At 55.9% G+C, this 19,940-nt stretch overlaps 1 protein-coding gene across 1 annotated transcript in view; it reads left to right on the top strand.

The window, feature by feature from the left end:
- DNM1 (dynamin 1) overlaps positions 1-19,940 on the top strand; it is a 45,566-nt gene that overhangs the window by 349 nt on the left and 25,277 nt on the right. Inside the window, 9 exon segments of the mRNA NM_001131049.1 lie at positions 13,655-13,728; positions 14,031-14,180; positions 14,473-14,676; positions 15,079-15,177; positions 15,268-15,428; positions 16,660-16,802; positions 16,944-17,079; positions 17,252-17,319; positions 18,422-18,560. Of these exon segments, the coding sequence (NP_001124521.1) occupies positions 13,655-13,728; positions 14,031-14,180; positions 14,473-14,676; positions 15,079-15,177; positions 15,268-15,428; positions 16,660-16,802; positions 16,944-17,079; positions 17,252-17,319; positions 18,422-18,560 (1,174 nt within the window).

Genomic DNA, 19,940 nt, shown 5'->3' with positions numbered 1-19,940 from the left:
GCGCCGCGACCTCGCAGCCCTTGGCGCTGCCCCCGCGGACCGCGCGCCCCCCTCCTCCAGCCAGACGGAGGGCGCCCCCCCAGCCCCGAGAGCCCCTTAGCGGCGGCAGCGCCCCCCGCTTGTCCGCAGACGTCGTCAAGCCACGGGCCACGGTATCACGCCCCCCTCCTCCGCCACATCCTTAGGGAAGACGGCGCTCCGCGGAGAGACACTGCCAAGGGGTCCCCCCCCAGTATGGGCACCGAGGGGGCCTGCATTACTCAGCGCCTCCCTTCGGCTCCCGCGGCCCCCGGAGCGGGCAGCACCAAGGGCAGTGCTCCCCAGCCCGGGGCTCCGCGGAAGACAGCTCCCTCCCGCACGAGGCCCCCCTCCCTAGCTGTGTCCCTGGGAGAGGACAGTCCCCGGGCCTCGAGGACCAGGCACAGCCGCCCCCCTCGCACACACCTCTGCAGCTCCCGCCGCCATCCGTGCGCAGCGCGGCGTTGGAGGGGAGGGGGGCTGGGGTGCTGCAGGGCCGGAGGGGGGTGGCGGCGGGACCGCTTCTGCTCCCCCTGCGCGCCGCCGGCCGCTGGCTCCGCCGCCGCCCCCGGGTGGGGGTCCCGCAGCCGTCGCACGCCCCGGGCCTGGCAGAGGGATCGTAATGGAGGGAGAAGGCGGCAGAGGGCAGAGATGACTAAGACCGGGAAGCAGGATGGCGGGGAGGGGGGAGCCATTTGCACGACCTAATCCCCCTCCTGCCTCTGATCCTACAGGGCGCTGGGAGGCCAGGTGGCAAGGAGCGGGGGGCAGCCGCAGAGACAAAAGGTCCTGGGTTTAGGGGGGCAGGTGGGGTCGTGACCCTCCCCGCCCGGGATCCCCAGAGAAAATGGAGGCAAGGATGGCCTTTCGGTGCCGGAGAAGAGGAGGCTCTCGGGGAGGGGGTTGGGCAGACAGGGAGGAGGCAGTGACACTGGCCTCTCCACCCTGGCATCTCCCTCCCTCACCTTCTTCAGACATCCTAGCTTTCTCCCCGTGACCTTCTCCGCTAAGGAAGCAACTGGCAGGTGAGGGAGGGAAGCAGAGGCCCCTGCCTCCCAGGGGAACACTCTGGATCCAAGCCAGGCTCTGCTGTGAAGCCTCAGGTGAATCACTTGCCCTCTCTGAGCCTGTGTGTCCGCCTCTAGGAAGGAGAGTTGCACTGGATGGTTGTTCCTGCCCCTCAAATGACCTGGGAAGCCCAGTGCCAACCCTGGGGCTGGAGGGAAGGGTTCCGACAAGAGCAGCGTATCTGGGGGATGTTGGGAAGCCACCGTGGGGGTGGCTGGGCCCAACTGATCAGCAGCGGGGGAGGCCGTTTGTCTCTTGGGGACGGGCTCCCACAGAGCCCCTCTCCTGCTCACGTGACCCCCGGAGCTGCAGACATAAACAGGCAAGACATACACAGATGGGGCCCTTCCCTGTGGCCCAGCAGTCAGGGGGAGGGGGTAGGGTGGGGGCCTCTGGAGACAGAAAAGCCCAGAGGCCCTAGTGTTTTAAAAGGCACCCATGGAAATGCAGCACTTGACAGTGTAGAAACCTTATTCCTACCTTCGATCCATTGAACATGTGTTGAATACCTGCTTTTTCCAGGCTGTGTGCTCTGGGCAGGAGGCATAGGGTCAGGGAGGGGGCAGGTGACCTCAGCCCCCCTCTGCTGAGCCCTTCTCCTTCTCATGTGCCCTACACCATTCTCTGTCGGGTGGCTCACAGCAGCCCCCTGAGGCAGGTGCTATGATGCCCATCCTGCAGCTGAGGAGACAGACCTCTGAGGTTAGATGTCCCCCTACCCAAGAAGGACAACATCTATTCGATTCCAAAGCCCAGGTTCCTAACCCTAATCTTGAGAGCCCATGAGAGCCGGGCCCTGAGCTGGGCACAGGAACACACAGGTGCATGTGCCGCCGTCCTCCAAATCTGTGGGATGGGAACGCTGACCCTTGCTGCCCTACCTGCCTGAGAGGGTGGCATGGGGCTCCAAGGAGTTCATGGGTGTAAACGCCCCTTTGTAAACATGTGCGAGGGAGCTGTGGATGGTCATTTAGGCTTGGGGCCCTATGTGTGCCAGTGCAGACCTGGCCCCTGTCTTCCTGGAGTTTCCTTGTCCAGCCGAGAGAGGTGCCAGTAAGTAGACAACACAGCAGGCCAGCCCAGCCACAGCTAGCCTGGGCCCCTGTTAGTTTGGTGAGTGGAGCAAGATGTGGACTGTGCCCCCAGAGGCCTGGGTCCTCTCGTCCCTTGTGCCTCGTGACCCTCTGACAGTGGCTCTGCTGGAGGATGTGAGAGGTGTCCAGGTGTGGGCCCAGGGCCAGTGAGGAGGACTTGGCCTGAGGTGGAGGGATGGGTGGGAAAGCATTATTTGATCCTCATGAAAGTTAGTGAGGAGGCCATGGCTGGGGCCCTAGGAGGGAATTCAGTAGTGCCCCTCACCAGCCCCACTGCTCCCTCATAGGCTCCTGACCTCTCTGGCCTAGGGCTGGGTCCCCAGACCGGTGAGCATGGAAACAGCTGCTCTGCCTCCTGGGGCTTCCCAGGAGCCAACCCCCCATGGAGAGGAAGTGGAAAATAAACCGGAGGGAGCAGAGGCTGCCCCAGGCCAGCGCGGGCTCCTGGGCACCCCCAGGCGGCCCTGGTGTCAGCTCTGCAGTGGAAGTGGCACAGCAGCTGCCGGACTTGCTAGGACTTGTCTGGTTCAATACTACTTCTTCATCCCCCTTTTACAGAACAGGAAACTGAGGTTAATTCATTTAGTCATTCAGACATCTGTGGATTGTCGACAGTGTCACAGCACTAGAGATTCTAGGGTAGAAAAGACAATAGCTGTGCATTCCAGAGGAGGAGACTGAAATAGTAAACACAGGAGCACATATATGAAGATGACAATGAGGGAATGTGGCCAGTCCTCTGAGAGGGAGAAGGCCTGCTTTGCACAGGGAGGTCAGAAAGAAAGGAGGTCCCTTTCTAGGAGAGGGTAGCATCTGAGATGAGAAGCCATGGGACTGAGAAGTATTCTAGGCTGGGGGAACAGTGAATGCAAAGGCCCTGGGGCAGTAAGAAAGAACAGAAAGGAGCCACTGTGGCTGGTGTTTGGTACACCAGGGCAACATGGCATCAGAGAGGTAGGCAGGGGTTGGATCTAGAAGGCCCTTAGGCTCTGAAGAGGAGTTGGGTTTCCTTTCCTTACTGCCGGAAGCTCTGAAGTAGTGGAGGGACTTGAGCTGATTCCAGCACTTGGGTGGGGGCAGCAGGTGAGGAGGCTGCCCCAGGGAGCAGGTGCCGGCTGATGGGGGGGTGGCTGGGCCAGGGCTTCCACATAGAGGGGGAGAAGAACAGTGGAGTTCAAGGTATATTTTGGAGGAAAGTCCCACAAGACTTGGCGGTAGATGGTATGTGCAGGGTGGGGAGAGAGGACTCTAGGATGACGCCAGTGTCTTTGATTCTGGGTGGGTGTTGGTGCCATTATTGGAGGACAAGAGGAGCAGGTGTGGGGGGCGGGGGTAGGCTCAGGAGGTGGATTCTGAGCATGTTGAGTCTGAAGTGTAAGGTGGGCAGTGTGGTGATGCAAGCTGGAAGCTCAGGGGAAGGCAGGCTGGAAGTGTAAGTCTGGAAGTCATCCATCACATAGAGGTGGGATCTATACCCATGGGAGTAGATGAGATCATCTCAGGGTAAGTGTAGACAGAGGAGTGTGTGCAGGGTCTCAGGTCACCCTAGCATTTTGTGAGCAGGTGCCTGCTGCCCTAGGCCATCCTTTGTCTGCCCCTGGCTGCATGCCCCCTCCTTGCGACACCTGTCCAGAACCAAGAATAAGTTGCCCCGGACAGGCTCTCAGCCTCCACTCCCCTCCGCTCACTCTGGTGCCAAGTAGGCTGACAAATGCATAGCACCTGCCCTCCCTGCCTGCTTGACTCCTGGGGAGGCGAAAGCCAGTGGGGATTCAGCAGAGGGGGTGAGAACTCGAGCTCTGGAATTGGACCTGGGTTTGTAGCTCAGCTCTGCCACTTATAAGCCAAATGACCTTGGGCGTGTTTCATAAACCCTGCTCAGCTCCTAGTTCCTCATCTATAAAATGGGGGTTATAATAGCACCTCTCTCATGGGATTGTGCTGAGTGTTGAGATAACACCCACGAAACACTCCAGGTAAGGCCTAGCATAGAGGACGTGGCAGTTCTGTTCTGCTTGCACAGAGGGACAGGCTGGGAGGCCGGCTCGGGTGCGGGTAGGGGCAGGAGGCCTCTGCCCAGAGCCCAAGGGGCGGCCTGAGAGGCAAGGTTTTGGGTTTCCCTAGTGACTCTGCCTACCCCTGCTCAGGCTCCCTGCCTCCTGCCAACCTCCTCGCCACTTCCTCTATGTTCTCCTCCCAGCACAGCCCTGGTGCCGGTCTCTGCCTCTGAGAACCCCTCTTATGCTCAACCCCAGACCCTCCAGTAGGGGACAGCCCACTCCCCATTACTAAGCTCGCCTCATCCTCTGAACACTTTGGGACACATCTTAGTGGTTGCAATTCCCAGATTTGGAGACTGAGGCCAAGGAGGATTAGGGGCTATCTAAGACATTGTAGGTTGAAACTCAATGACGGGAGAAGGCAGAGAGGAGGGACATTTGCCTGGTGTGCAAGGTGCCAGGCGCTGCAGATACAGCTGTGAGCAAGCAGGACTGATCCCTGCTCTCAGGGGGCTCACAGCTGAGCAAGACAGACAGACACTAAATCACACAAAGGGCTCTTTTGTCATGTAGTTGAAGAAGGGCACGGGGGGAGCCTTCTATTGAAGAGCGGCATCATCACTGAGGCCAGAGAAGGCCCCCTGAGGAGGTAGCATTTGAGACTGGACCTGAGCAAAAAAGGGACCCAGTCAAGCAAAGGAGCGAACATATTCCAGGTGGAGGGTCCTGTCTGAGCAAAGGCCCAAGAAGGAAAAGAGCCCGATGGGTTTGAGAACCCAGACAAACGGCAGTGTCACCGAGTGAGGAGCAGAGGCCCCAGTAAGACCAGGAAGGTGGGGAGGCACAGGTGGCCCCTCAGCCGCCACCCGCACCCAGGAGCCAACTCACTGCCAGGCAGCCACCCTGTGCTCAGAGCAGGACCTGCCACATGCCCAACACACATCTACAGCTAGGCTCGTGTGCTCAACCCAGGCTGGAGAACATCTTCACCAAACCCCCACCCCATTCAGTGGCCCCAAGGAGTCGGGAATGAAAGGTGACTCTGGCAGACAGCATCTGATCCAGGCTCCAATGGAATCGAGTTTCCCCCCCAACGACCTTAGCTGAGGTCACAGGGTCAGAACCTCAGGGGAGGGGATGCAAGGGGGGGTGGTTGGTGGGGAGGTGGGGGGTGGCCTGGAGGGGACCCATCTAGGGCACAGTGTTATCAGGTATGAAATAAGAGCAGAAATGGAGGCCCACGAGCCATATGTCTGGATATTCCAGTTATAAATCAAGCCAGGGGATCGCTGAACACAATGCATTCGGCCCTCCCACCTTGACAAACATGCTTTCATAACAACCTGGCAGACTGGGTTTGCATGGAGAATTTCAGACTCCTCGGGATTCTGTGACGGGATGTGGAACCCATCCCCTCAGGCTGACTCTGTCCCTTTTCACTGTGTCCTGTAACCACAAGGGGCCCCCTGGGTTCACATGCAGACACCAGACCCTCTCATCTGAGCTCCATCCAGGGTGCCAGAAAGGATCTCCCTGACCTTGGCGGGGCAGACCCCAGAAGAGAGCTTGAGTGGGAGAGGGAATTCCAGAGCACTCAGTGTGGCTTAGGAGGGGTGCATAGGCTCCAGCTGGACACTGACCCTTGGCCCCTGGGGACCCCTTGCTCTGGAGATCCAAAGAAGGACCTCTTAAACATGGGGCGGGGGCCCTGAGTCCCCATGTCCGAGGGCAGTGCTGATTATTTTCCTGTTAGTTGGAGGAGCAGACTATCATTCCTGGTTTCCACATGGCAAGATGGCTCAGAGAGGGTAGGGATCTGTCTGAAGTCCTGCAGCAATGGAATCAGAGGCAGGACAGGAACATGTACCAGTCCCCCGCCTCCGTGTCAGTGTCTGCTCTCTTCATCCCCACCATGTGTGTATATATCACACCCCTCTGCTCGCCTTGGTTGTCGCTCTGGACTCTTACCCCAACCTGGACTGAAATCTGGCTAAGGAACCAGAGCTGTGTGGGGACAGTGGTTCTAACAACTTGGAACAGCTGCTAGGCACCAGGAAGAAGGACTGTTGGCCTTGGAAGGTGTTCAAGGCAGTCTCCTAAATGGCATCTTCCCACTGTCCTAGCCGAAGGCTCTGGGACCAGCCTCCCCTCTGTGTCTTCCTCCCCATGCATGGAAAAATGCCCCTCCTCACTCTCCTGGCATATGCTGTCCTCATGTTCACCATGCCCTCGTCTTCCTCCTTCACCAGCTCATCCTCTGAGTCTCATATCGGTCAACACTTCCTCCAGGATGCCTTCCTTGACCACCCTCTCCCCCTATGACCTGACCCTCAGTGTAGGGGCTGGGGCTCAGTTTTCTCCCAGGATGAGGGGCTGCAGAGGAAGAGAGAGGTGGTTCTAAGAGAGAACCCCCTTAGGTTGAGGGTTCTCAGCAGACAGCAGCCCCAACCACGGTTCCTATGAACGTTTTAGCTGTTTATTAATGCCTCCTCTTTTATCACTCCTGTCAGATGCATCTGGTCTGAGTATGGGGAAGTGAGGCCACTAGGCAGGATGGGGAGAAATATCTCAGCAGGTGAATGCACATTCACCTCTGACCTGAGTCCCAAATTTTTTTTTAATTATTTATTGATTTATGATGGTCACAGAGAGAGAGAGAGGCAGAGACACAGGCAGAGGGAGAAGCAGGCTCCATGCACCGGGAGCCCGATGTGGGATTCGATCCCGGGTGTCCAGGATCGCGCCCTGGGCCAAAGGCAGGCGCCAAACCGCTGCGCCACCCAGGGATCCCTGAGTCCCAAATTTGAAGGAACGCAATGCTCACTAGCACACACAAGGCACCTGGCACAGGAGTGCGCAGGTGGCTCATGGTACCACCAATGGGCACCCTGTTAGGTCCTTCCACAGCCAGGTTCTTAGGGCATTCATTCCTTCAGCAGCCCTGGGAAGGAGCTGTTGGACTGTGTCCCATTTCACTAATGAGGAAACTGAGGCTCTGAGCAGGGAAATAATTTAGTGATGGAGCTGAGATACTCTTGCATCGAGCTACTGGTGGTAATAAATAAGGATCCAGATGTAGCTCAGTATTGAATGACTTGGGAAATGCCCTTGATGAGCTATTAGGCAAACAGAGCCACTACAGTGTAGACTGGAGCCCCTTGTGTGTGTGTACATGTGAGGGGGCTTTGGGCCATCTCTCATCACATCTGCCTCACATGGCCATGTGAGTATCAATCAAGAGGATGCGGGGAGGGACCTGGCAGGCTCAGTCAGTGGAGCATGTGACTCTTGATCTCGAGGTCATGAGTTCAAGCCCCACCTTGGGTGGAGAGGTTACTTAAAAAATAAAATCTTAAAAAAAAAAAGACGATGCAGATTTCTTTCTTTTTTTTAAAGATTTTATTTATTCCTGAGAGACGGGGCGGGGCGGGGGGGGGGGGGGCGGCAGAGACGCAGGCAGAGGGAGAAGCAGGCTCCCTACGAGGAGCCCGATGTGGGACTCCATCCCAGGACCCCAGGATCATGACCTGAGCCAAAGGCAGACAGACGCTCAACGACTGAGCCAGGATGCCCGGGTGCCCCAGGTTGCAGATTTCTTTTTTTTTTTTTTTTAATTTTTTAATTTTTTATTTTTTTAGGTTGCAGATTTCTTTTTTTTTTTTTTTTAATTTTTTTTTATTTATTTATGATAGAGAGAGAGAGAGAGAGAGAGGCAGAGACACAGGCAGAGGGAGAAGCAGGCTCCATGCACCGGGAGCCTGATGTGGGATTCGATCCCGGGTCTCCAGGATCGCGCCCTGGGCCAAAGGCAGGCGCCAAACCGCTGCGCCACCCAGGGATCCCAGGTTGCAGATTTCTTAAACAGGCTTTATTGAGGTATAATTTACATGCCATAAAATTCACCTGTTTTTAGTACACAACTCAATGATTTTTAGTATATTTACAGAGTTGTGCAACCACCATCATAGTCTAATTTTAAAACACTTCCCTCACCCCAGAAAGAAGCCTTGTCATGATGCAGATTTTCAAGCACCCGGCAGAGCCTCTGACTAGCAGTCAGCGAGCCCTCTGTGTTTGCCATGGTCATTATTGTAAATAATAAAATGTTTACAAGGGTGGTCCCCAGGTGTTGGGATGATGATTGCTTTTTATTTTTTAAACATTTTGTGTATTTTCTGAATTTTTTTTCAAAGGGAGAACATGATTTTTTGTAAGTCGGAGGCAAAAGAGACATCCATTTCCATCTTGAAAATATAAAGTCATCAACACTGGCAAGGGAGGGAGGGAAAAAAGGAAGAAAGGAGGGAAGGATAAGGAGGAAGGAAAAATCATAGCTTTTCTTTTTTTTTTTTTTTAAGATTTTATTCATTTACTCATGAGAGACATAGAGAGAGAGAGAGAGGCAGAGACACTGGCAGAGGGAGAAGCAGGCTCCCTGTGGGGAATCTGATGCGGGACTCGATCCCTGGACCCCAGGATCATGACCTGAACCAAAGGCAGACGCTCAACCACAGAGACACCCGGGTGTCCCCATAGCTTTTCTTTAGTAGGGAAAACAGTTGCTGAGGAGAGAGTTTGCACTCAGAGTCCAGAGCCCTGGGTGCCCATCCTACCCCGTGACCAACTTGCTCTATGACATTGGGTAGCACTCTTTAGGCCAGCAGGGTTGCCCTGAGTGCCAGCTACCTGCCCTGCTGACTCCAGAGGACACTGTTAAACAGGACCAGCCCAGTCCCTGCTCTCAGGGCATCAGAGCATCAGGGGAAACCAGGCCAGGACTGCCCTGAAATGTTCAGACCTTAGCTGGAATTTCACGGGCTGCATGATGCCTGGGGCCTCCTGGGGCAGCAGGAACAGAGAGAGACTTGTTGCTTGAAGTCACCCTCACCTCCTCCCAACTGTATTTATTGGCCCACCCCCTCCTTGGCCTCCACTCCAGCTCCGTGCTTCAGAGGGCACCTCCCAGCCTCCCCGCCTCCCCCTTGCCTTCCGCTTTCAGGGGCAAGATTTGGCTGGAAATGTCTGGCCCACCAGCCCACTCTTCCGGCCGGCCCCCAGGAGACCCACCTTCCAGCTCCCTCCCTGCTGCACATTTGGTGGGAGCCCAGCCTGGGTCCTCAGCTTACTCAGCAAGTCATATTATTTGTAATCATAATAGCTACCATTTCTTCGGGCATCAAGTTAGATGAACCTCACAGCAACCCATTTTACCAATGTGAAAACTGAGGCTCAGAGAGGTATGGTCACTTGTTCAGAGCCACACAGCTCCTACTTGGCAGCTCTGATATTCAACACTGGGCGTGTGTGACATCAGAGCCTGGGAAAGAGGAGACCTGGGAGGAAGACGGCCTCTGGGTACGCATTAGCCGGAGCATGCTGCTTTCTGGTGTGGTTTGTATTCAACAGGACCTGGAAAGCAGCGTCCCTGAGTTCTGGCCCCAGATCTCAGGTCTTAGAGTGGAGTAGAGGAGGGTCTCCTCGGACCTCTGATGTCTTTCCTCCAGACCCCTCTGGGTGTGACAGTGCCAATTCACACAGGAAGCATGTGGTGCCTGGAGGTCCTCAGAGGTGTTTACTTCACCCTCCCTGTGCCTCAGGTTTGAAGGTGCCTCTGCAGATGGCAAGGCAAAGCCTCTTCGGGATACCACCATCTGTCCAGAATGAGTAGGGAGAGCTGGCATGCCACCATGCACCCCTCCCACATGGCTCCCAGGGCTGGTGGGCCCAGCACACTTTTCTCTGTCCTCCCTCATCCTACACAGGAGCCGGGTGGGAGGTACATGGTGGCACTGGCTGGAGGCCAGATCAGGCCCTAACCCCCGCTATAACAGAGTGCCGGGGACCGTGGGTCCAGGTGGAGGGCAGGAGCCATAAGCTGTTCAGCTATGCTTGCTCCTGTGAGGGTTACCTGAGCACCTACTCCTTGCCTGGCCTGTGGTGAGCATGGGAAGCCAGCAGGGAGCAAGGACCTCAGTCTGGACGTGTGAACCAGCTAGTGCTCTTTGCTGCCTGCCCAGGGTGTGAGTCCCTGGTCCCCTTTTAGCCACTTCTTCCGTCACAGCTCCTGGTGCCTCTCTGGGCCTCCGTCCCCCACCTCCTCTAGACAATGGTAGAGGGATGACATGGTCTCTGAAAGCTTCTCCTCCTCAGCAGGCATCTAATATTTGCATTTACACCTAACATTCTGTGGTCAGAATCCTGAGACCCCAGTCAGTGCTTGGAGGAGGCGGCCAGAGGGCTCTGTGGGATCTTGCATTCCTTGCTGAAATTTGGGAACTCTCCTAGAGAGGGGGTTGAGAATAGGTAGCCCCTGGGCAGCCCCTTGGGGCTGCTGAGCACCCTCTATGTAGCAGGCCCGGCCTAAGCTCTTTGCATGAAGAGCTTCCATGGACCTTGCAGCCCACGTGTGGTAGCAGATGATGCCCAGTTTCTATGATGCTGATTTAGAGGCTGAAGGTTTTGAGGCACAGAGAGTAAAGAGCCTTGTCCAGATCGCAGAATGGCCAAGGCGGGATTCGAAACCAGGGCCTCTGCCTGGCATTGGCTCCTGACCACTAAACTTGAAAGGAAACATGAAAATGACTGTTTATTTATTTATTTTTAAATATTTTATTTATTTATTCATGAGAGACACACAGAGAGAAGCAGAGACACAGGCAGAGAGAGAAGCAGGCTCCCTGAGGAGAGCCTGATGCGGGACTAGATCCCAGGACCTCAAGATCACAACCTGAGCCAAAGGCAGACACTCAACCACTGAGCCACCCAGGTGCCCCCAAAAATGACTATTAAAATCCATATTCCCTCTCTCCCACCCCAGCCCCACTAGATCCTCACCCAGCATATCTGAGTAACACACAGTTTAATAAGCTGTCCTTGCAGGCTACATGAGGGTCTTACTCTGAGAACCTGGGCCAGGACAGAGATGGGGCCTCTCCCCACCCTGCCACCCCCATCCACACCCTGGCCCCAAGAGCTCCTGGTCTGAGGAGGGGCTCTACTCCCACACATAGCCCTGCCCCTCTAATCTCTGCTTCTCATAAGCTGCTTGTCCTTTAAGTAACCCTGGGGAGGCAGTGACTTGGTGAAGCCTGGCCCAGACCCCTGACCACCCCTCCAGCTGGGCCCTGGGCTCCCTGTACCTCTCCATGCAGCACCTCATTGACCGCCAACCTGCAGGTCTGCCAGGGCCGAGTGGGCCCATCTGTGCAGGGGAGGCCTCTCAGGGAAAAGCTCCAGGGAAGGTCCATGTCTGCGTAGGGGGCTTTCTGTGGGGAGTCCCATCCTTTCCAGCCCCTCCTGTAGTTTCCATGGCAATTGCTGTTGCCATGGTATTGCTGGGTGAGAAGCTGGTGGGGGAAAGGGTGGACCCCGGGCCCCCAAGCCAGCCCAGCCTCTGTGAGGACAGATGTCCTATCTCCACAGCCCTGGGGGTTCCCAAATACTAGAGGGTCACCCCCCAAAGGAGTAATGGATGGGAGAGACAAGAACACCTCCCCACCCCCCACCGCCCCGTTAATCCCCTCCTTCTCTGTGCTGCCTGGTGCATCTCCGTTCCAACACATGTCACACTGCATTGCATTATCTGTTTACTTGTCTGTCTCTCCCACCACACTGTGAGCTCCTCCTCTGGGTAGGGAGCTGTCTGACTCATCATCTCACATCCCCAGGGCCCAGCACAGGGCCTGGCACAGAGCAGCTGCTCCCAAATATGTCCTAGACTGAATGTAATTGAATTACATAAAAAGCCAAGTCTGGTGTTTTGGGTTGAAGGAGGAGCTGAGTTTGACAGGGAACTTCCCAGGCTTTGGGGTCCAACAGACCCTTGGATTTGAATCCAAGCTCTGACACTCCCATCCGGGTGACCTTGGATGAGTCACTTCATCAAGGAGCCTCAGTTACTTCATCTGTAACAGGATAATTTCTTTATTGAGCACTGTTATTGAGCATTGAGGACCAGGGGATTCAGTCAGCATTTATTAAGTGCCCCTTGTGTGCTAAGCCTTGGGCCAGACAATGGGACACTATGGTGGGCAGAAAGACACTGGCCCCACCCTTCTGAGGCTCAGTGTTGCAAAAATGAAAAGTGCTTGCCTAGCACCTGGAAATGATGAATAACTGCAGGATATGTCATCCTTCTCCTTCCCCATTGAAGTGGCTGGCTCCGCCCTATTAGCTTCTAATCTGCCCCAGAGGAACTACCGGGCAGGAAGAAGTCTCCCCAAGGCCCAAGAGGAGGCCTGGAACCCAGCAGCCTGGGCCTATTCTGTTGTTCCTGGGACCTTCCGGCCGGGGAGTAGGGAGTGGGGGTGGGGGTGCAGGAAGCTATGTGGCTCAGGTCAGGCTCTAGGCTGGGGGTAGGAGACCTGGTTTCTTCTCGAGCTCTGTCCAAGTCCTGTAGGAGCTTGAATGTGTCCCTTCCCTTTCTTAGGCCTCCATGTGCCTCTCCGTGAATGCGGTGGCCAACTGGATCCCTCAGGCTGTAACCTGCTCCGCCTTTTCCTGTGTCCTGGGGATCCCATGACTGCAGTTCTGACAGTCTGGTCCCTGAAGAGACCTCTGCCCCCATGCTTGCGCTGGCCTGGGTGGGGCCGAGGGTGGGAGTGGATATGAGAAGAGCTGACAGGACGAGAATCAGCACCCACAAGAGCTAGCCGAAAGGACTGCTGAGGTTGACACTGGCACCAGCAGATATCTGGGGTATAGACATCAGGTCTGGGGCAGTGACTCGGAGACCCCTCAGATCCCATCCTTCAAAGTATGGGTCTGCAAGGCATTGAAACGCAAGGAGCTCTCACAGCAGAGTCAAACAGATCTGCATCTGGAGTCTGAACACCTCTGAGCCTCAATGTCATCTGCAAAATGGGAATAATAGCACCTACCTCACTAGGCTATTGTGTGGAGTTCATGAGATATTGGCCACAAAGAGCCTGGCGTGCAGTAGTAGGCACTTAAGCATGAATTCTTTTCCTTGCCTCCTCCTTCCCCCATCCCCCCTCATCCTCAACCCCAGCCAGATGGGCCCTCCCCCAAGGGGAAGTGAGATGCTGCCCTTCCCCCACAGAGGAAGGAAGGGGAAAAGGTGCTGCTCTGTTTCCTTGAGATCCACTCTGTGGCCACTGGCCACTTGGGCATGTGGGGCACTCCGTGCCACAGTTGAATGGCAGTGACTAGGTTGGCAGAGGGACTTCTTGTTGGTTGACAACACAGGGCATACCTGAGAGAGATCTGGGGGTTACTGGTCTGGTCTCCTGGCAGCTCATATGCATAAATCTGTGACCCAGGGTATCTGGGGGAGGTCTTGTCCACTTTTCTCAGCTGCCATCTCTCCTGAGTGACATGAAACCCTTGAGCTAAGGTGTGGTGGGCACTTTGGGAGAGAGTTGGAACTCCCAGTGGCAGGATGTGTGCCCCCAGGACACAGGGAGCCCATTCAGGCCTTGACTCATTGCTACTCTCACTCCCAACTCATTGCAGGGACTTCCTGCCCCGAGGGTCAGGCATTGTCACCCGACGGCCCCTGGTCCTGCAGCTGGTCAATGCCACCACAGGTATGCGCTCTCTGGACCAGCACTCGACCCGGCCTCTCCAGCGTCCCCACCTTATCCCCAAGGAGAGGTCTGGCCTAGCCGCTGAACTTGCTTGCTTCTAGGACTTTGGCACTGATTCCCCTTCTGGACAGTGGGGATAAAATGCATAACGAAGACATGGCGTTGTTGTGGGGAGGGAGTGGGGAGAAGGCAGTGTTTCGGGGTGTGTGTGGGTCTATTTCCAGGGGAAGATGGGACCTAGGTGGGTTGGGGTTAGAATGCTTACCCTCCCCCACTCTTCCCCACGTCCCCTTCTGGGACAGAATATGCCGAATTCCTGCACTGCAAGGGGAAGAAATTCACTGACTTCGAGGAGGTACGCCTGGAGATCGAGGCTGAGACCGACCGGGTCACTGGCACCAACAAGGGCATCTCGCCGGTGCCCATCAACCTCCGCGTCTACTCGCCTCAGGGTGAGGAGTCGTGTCCCCGCCCCAGGCCTTCGGGCTCCCGGTCTTAGATCCGCCCCCAGGGCGACCCCCGCCCCCCCCCGCCCATCCTACCCCAAGCTCCACCCTGCCACGACTCCGCCCACCTCTGGCCACGCCTCTAGTGCCCTACACGCCCCCCCCCCCCCCCCCCCGCCGCTTTCGTCCCGCGTTTCCCTAATCCCGTGCACCTGCCGCCACGCTCCCAAGACCCTAATCCGCCCGCCCCACGGCCACGCCCCTCGCCTTGAGCCCGCCCTCTCGCCACCCTGTCCAGTCCTGAATCTGACACTGGTGGACCTACCCGGAATGACCAAGGTCCCAGTGGGGGACCAACCTCCTGACATCGAGTTCCAGATCCGGGACATGCTTATGCAGTTCGTCACCAAAGAGAACTGCCTCATCCTGGCTGTGTCCCCCGCCAACTCCGACCTGGCCAACTCTGATGCTCTCAAGGTTGCCAAGGAGGTGGACCCCCAGGGTAGGTTCCTAAGGGCAGCAGAAGTACAAGGCCCTGGGGCTCTATTCTCAGCTCCAGGAGGAGCCCCTCTGGGAAGAATAAATGAGGTGGGAGAGGGGCACCCTAGTGGCTCAGTGGTTGAGTGTCTGCCTTTGGTTCAGGTCGTGATCCCAGGGCCCCTGAATCGAGTTCCGCATCAGGCTCCCCTCAGGGAGCTTGCTTCTCCCTCTGCCTATGCCTCTGCCTCTCTGTGTGTCTCCCAGGAATTAAAAAAATTCTTTAAATGAGGCTGGAGAGCAGAGGCAGGTAGTGGGTGAGGGAGGGTGTGGGTAGGGAGATGTGGGAAGCAGGTGGAGTGCATGTGGTCTCCCTTGTGAGGAGAGCATGTGCAGATGTAGGTGACCCTCTCCTGCTGTCCCCTAGGTCAGCGCACCATTGGGGTCATCACCAAGCTAGATCTGATGGACGAGGGCACAGATGCCCGAGATGTGCTAGAGAATAAGCTCCTTCCCCTGCGCAGAGGTAGGTAGGCTCTCCGACCCACTCCACCTGCCCTTCTTCACCCCACCCTGTGCGAGGCTGGTTGCCCCTGACTTCGGCCCCCTTCCACAGGCTACATAGGGGTGGTAAACCGAAGCCAGAAGGACATTGATGGCAAGAAGGACATCTCAGCTGCCTTGGCCGCTGAACGCAAGTTCTTTCTCTCCCACCCATCCTACCGCCACTTGGCGGACCGCATGGGCACACCCTACCTACAGAAGGTCCTCAACCAGGTAAGGAACTCAGGCCTGGGGAAAGCAGCGCGGGGACAGGTATATTTAAATGTGTTTTGTGAAGGTGACCAACAGGGGTTAGTGTCCTCATCATGCAGATGAACAGAGACCCAGAACACAAAGCAACTTGCCCGCAGCCCCACAGCAAGGTAGCAGCAGAGCTTCACTGACTTTTCCCTGACAGGGGCCTAGGAAGGGAGTCCTGTAGCCCCTCAGAAGGGAGTGAGGATCCAGACCTTGCACTGACAAGGGCTTGGGTTTGGGAGCCATTATTAGAGTGTACTTGGCTGAAGGCCTTGCTTCCTTCTGAAGTGGGGAGAGGCTCATCTGGAGACAGGAACAGGCAATCCCAGAGGCTTCCCTAAGATGTTTCTCCATCTGGAATGGGGCTTTCAGAACTGAGCCATGTGTGTATGTGTGTGTGATGATGGAAGAGAAGCAGTGGGGAAGGCAGTGTGGTGTAGGGGCAGAACCGGGGACTCTGGAAGCCACAGACCTGACACACCAGCTCTCTGAACCTCTATTTTTGCATCTGTAAAATGGTGATGTTGGTGATAAGACCCTGCTTCATAAGATCATTGTGCAACTTCAGGGAGATACTGTGTGCGAGGACCTAGCCAGAGTGAGCCCCAGAACTTGAGAATTACCGTACCAGAGGTCTAAACTCAGAGGGTTGCCCTTTGGCCATCCTTGCCCCAGACACATTTTATTTGGCCCTCATGGTGTCTAAAAATAGTCCATTAGTCAAAAATCCGGTAATTTCAAATAAAAATCTAGACTTCTGGTTTCTATTGAAAATTGCGTGGGGCACCTGGCAGGCTCTGTCAGTAAAGCATACACTCTTGATCTCAGGGTTATAAGCTTGAGCCCCACATTGGGGGTAGAGGTTATGTAAAAATAAAATCTTTAAAAAACAAAGGAAGAAAGAAAAGGAAAGAAAGAAAGAAAGAAAGAAAGAAAGAAAGAAAGAAAGAAAGAAAGAAAGAAAGAAAAAGAAAATTGTGTTGTTCACTCACAAATTCAGTTAATACACCTACTGTATTCCAAGCCCTGGCCTTGGCAGCTCTCCTCCTCGATCCTGGTGGGCTGGATCGTGGCTGCCTTCTACATCTCTCAATCTCACCACATCCGCAGGTCCCATGGCACTCTGGTCTCTGCTTGGCCCTGTGGGCATCTCCATTTGTGACCATGGCTTTAACCCCTGTCTCATCCGCCTCCCCTCCCCCCTCAGCAACTGACCAACCACATCCGGGACACACTGCCGGGGCTCCGGAACAGGCTGCAGAGCCAGCTACTGTCCATTGAGAAGGAGGTGGAGGAGTACAAGAACTTCCGACCTGATGACCCAGCACGCAAGACCAAGGCCCTGCTGCAGTGAGGCCCGCCCCAACTCCTGACACCCCAGCACTGAGCTGCCCCTCTGCACCGGGCTCTCTCAGGGCTCTCTCCACCCAGGGCTCCCTGCACAAGGCTGCTGCAGCCCCCTCACGCCATCCCACTCTCTCCATCCCCCAGGATGGTCCAGCAGTTTGCTGTGGACTTTGAGAAGCGCATTGAGGGCTCCGGGGACCAGATTGACACCTATGAACTGTCAGGGGGAGCCCGCATCAACCGGATCTTCCATGAGCGCTTCCCCTTTGAGCTAGTCAAGGTAGGACAGTCTCCCCAGGGGCAGAGTGGGGGAGCTTAGGACTACCCACCCTGCCCTCCAGGACTTCCACATGAACCTTTGCTGACCTGGTGCCGATAGGGAGTGGGGCCTCTGTCTTGGCCTTCTAGGGAGCAGGAAGGCCTGACCAGCTGCCTCTTGCTCTCCTGCACAGATGGAGTTTGATGAGAAGGAGCTCCGGAGAGAGATCAGCTACGCCATCAAGAACATCCATGGCATTAGGCACGTATTGGGACTGGGGAAAGGGGCTGAGCCCTGGAAGGCAGAGGGGGTCTCATGCCAAGGCACAGGGAGTGATAAAGTGAGCCGCCCTCAGGAAGGACCAAGAGCCCTGGTCCCCCATCCTCTCCACCCTTTCTGGCTCCCAGCTCAGACAAGCCCGAGCTGGGGGAGGTGGATGAGAGGCTTGCTGTCCTCCTTTGCTGTCCCTGGGAGCAGGGCCTGGAGGCTGGACCAGCTGGGCAGAGCCCAGGACATAGGTGACATAGGAGGCTGGGGAAGCATCCTCTGGGCTTGGGCCCCCTGCCCATCCACAGGATGAGACAGTTTCCTCCAGTCCTATCCAGGTAGCTGCACAAAGCTGCCAAAACCACTGGGGAGGGCCTGGGATGGAGCATTTAGGCATTGGCCTGTGTCCTTTTATGATGAAACAGGGTCTTTCAACCTTCCAGACCCTCCCATAGTCTCATTAGGCCAAAGTGGGTCTCACTCCACACCACCTCCCTCCTTCCAGCCAACCCCATGGCCTTTGAAACAGGAAGAGGGATTGGAAAAAAGACAAAAGCTTAGCCCCCTTCAAGGACCCAGATCTACATTGTTCATGTAACAAGAACATTTAAAGCACCTGCTATGTGCCAGGGAGTGAACAAGACCAAAATGTCCCTGCTTTTATACAGATTCAATTCCAAGGTTTGGCATGGAATTTACAAACTGATAACTGTACTGGCCACGACACAGAAAAAAATCTTCTCTCTTAGTCTTAAAATAAAATGTTTTATTCCCAGAGAGGCTCTTAAAGAGAACCCAGTTTGGCAGTTTTCGTACCATTTCTGGCCAGAGAACCTTTTGTGTGAACAGAATCTTCAGAGGAAGCAGGACATACATAATTATAAGCAGACCTTGCCTTGCCCCAAAGAGCATCAATTCAATGTCCTCCATTAGAATCCCTCCCGCCCATTTTACAGATGAGGACACTGAAGCCCAGAGAGGGGTAATAGCGGGAGGACCCCAAGGAGAAATCAGGGGGTCGGGTGGGCCCTGGCCTAGCACTCCTGGTAGGAGCTGGCCTGTGACACTGTGCCCTTCTCCCGCTCCGGGCGTTCAGAACGGGGCTCTTTACCCCAGACATGGCTTTTGAGACCATTGTGAAAAAGCAGGTGAAGAAGATCCGAGAACCGTGTCTCAAGTGTGTGGACATGGTTATCTCGGAACTAATCAGCACGGTTAGACAGTGCACCAAGAAGGTAACCCGGTGGCCCGGGCCAGCCCCCCCACCTCTGTCCCCATCCTGCACTGCTGCCAGGCGCTCTTTCCCCACACCCCCCACTGCCTCCTCGGTAGCATGTACAGACCTCAGCGGGGTGGGGGAGGCAGGCCACCCCAGACCCAGACAGGGGGCCTCTCTGAAGGGGCTTTACCCACCCCCTGGCCCCCAGGCGCAAGGGATTAGACATTGATAAGACAGGTGTGATGATGGATGTCCTGAGAGCCCACTAAGAGCTCCTCCAGCTCAGGGAGGATAGGCCTTGAGGGGCCCTGAGCCCCCTTCCAGCTTTGGGAGTCCTCTTTGGAGGTTCCAGGGAGGGAACACCTTGGCCCTGCAGACAGGTGAGATACAGGGCCTTCTTGGGTGTTGCTCTGGGGGTCTGGATGGCTAGAGGGGTGCAGAGGACCCAGGTCTAGCAGGTACCCTGACTCCCCACTGTCTTTCATCCTCTCCATTCTCACCTCAGCCTCACTTAGGACTCTCACTCAAGACCCTTCCCTTCCCTTCCATCCATATCCAACCTTCCAGGGACAGAGTCCTCTTCCATCTGTTCTGTCATCTGAGCCTCACAAGAACCACCCAAGGAGGGCAGGCCAGGGAGGATGGCACCCAAGCCACAAGAGGGAAACTGAGGCTTAGGCAATTGAGTGACTTGTCCAAGGTCATATGAGCTAGCAGGTGGCAGAGCTGTTACTTGAAGCCAAGGCTTTGGACTCCAAATCTAGTATTTGATTCCGCCCTCAGCCTCCCTCCCTTTCCTCTCCCCACTGCTGCCCTGGCCCCTCTCTACCACCACCTCCACTCTTTCTGTCTTTCCTTTTCTCTTTTTCTGTCTTTCCCAGCTGAGTTCCTCCAGACCATTTGGAGGAGAGGCAAAGGATGCCCCTTGAGGAGAAAGAAAAGGGCAGGAGTAGAACAGGATGGTGGAGAGTGGAGGTCAGGCAGCTACACAGCAACTCCAGGAGGCATCATCTGCACCACGGTCTATGCAAATGGAGCCCCTGGAGTTGTGCAGTGCATAGCCTGGGCAGCTGGGTGCAGCAATCCTGGCGGAGATAGGGAATTCTGCTAGGCTTTGGAGTCAGGATGAAGTGGATGCAGAAGGTGCTGGCAAACCTTGAATTGAAGAGAATGGGTGGGTGGGGTCCTGGCTTGGGTCAGCCCCTTAGGAGGACCCAAGGCTGTGACAAAGACAGCATTGGAAAAGACAGAGAGGGCCGGCTCAGTGTAGCTGAGGAGGGGCTGGGGGGCAAGCCCTGGGGAGACAATCTGAACTCAGTAAGTGGCCTTGTATGGAGCAGAGGCTTTGTCCCTCAGAAGCCCCCTGCCCCATACCCACAGAGCCCTGGGGGATATT

Source organism: Canis lupus, chromosome 9, assembly GCF_011100685.1.
Source record: "Canis lupus familiaris isolate Mischka breed German Shepherd chromosome 9, alternate assembly UU_Cfam_GSD_1.0, whole genome shotgun sequence".
NCBI lineage: Eukaryota > Metazoa > Chordata > Mammalia > Carnivora > Canidae > Canis > Canis lupus.
This window is presented reverse-complemented; position numbering and strand designations above follow the sequence as displayed.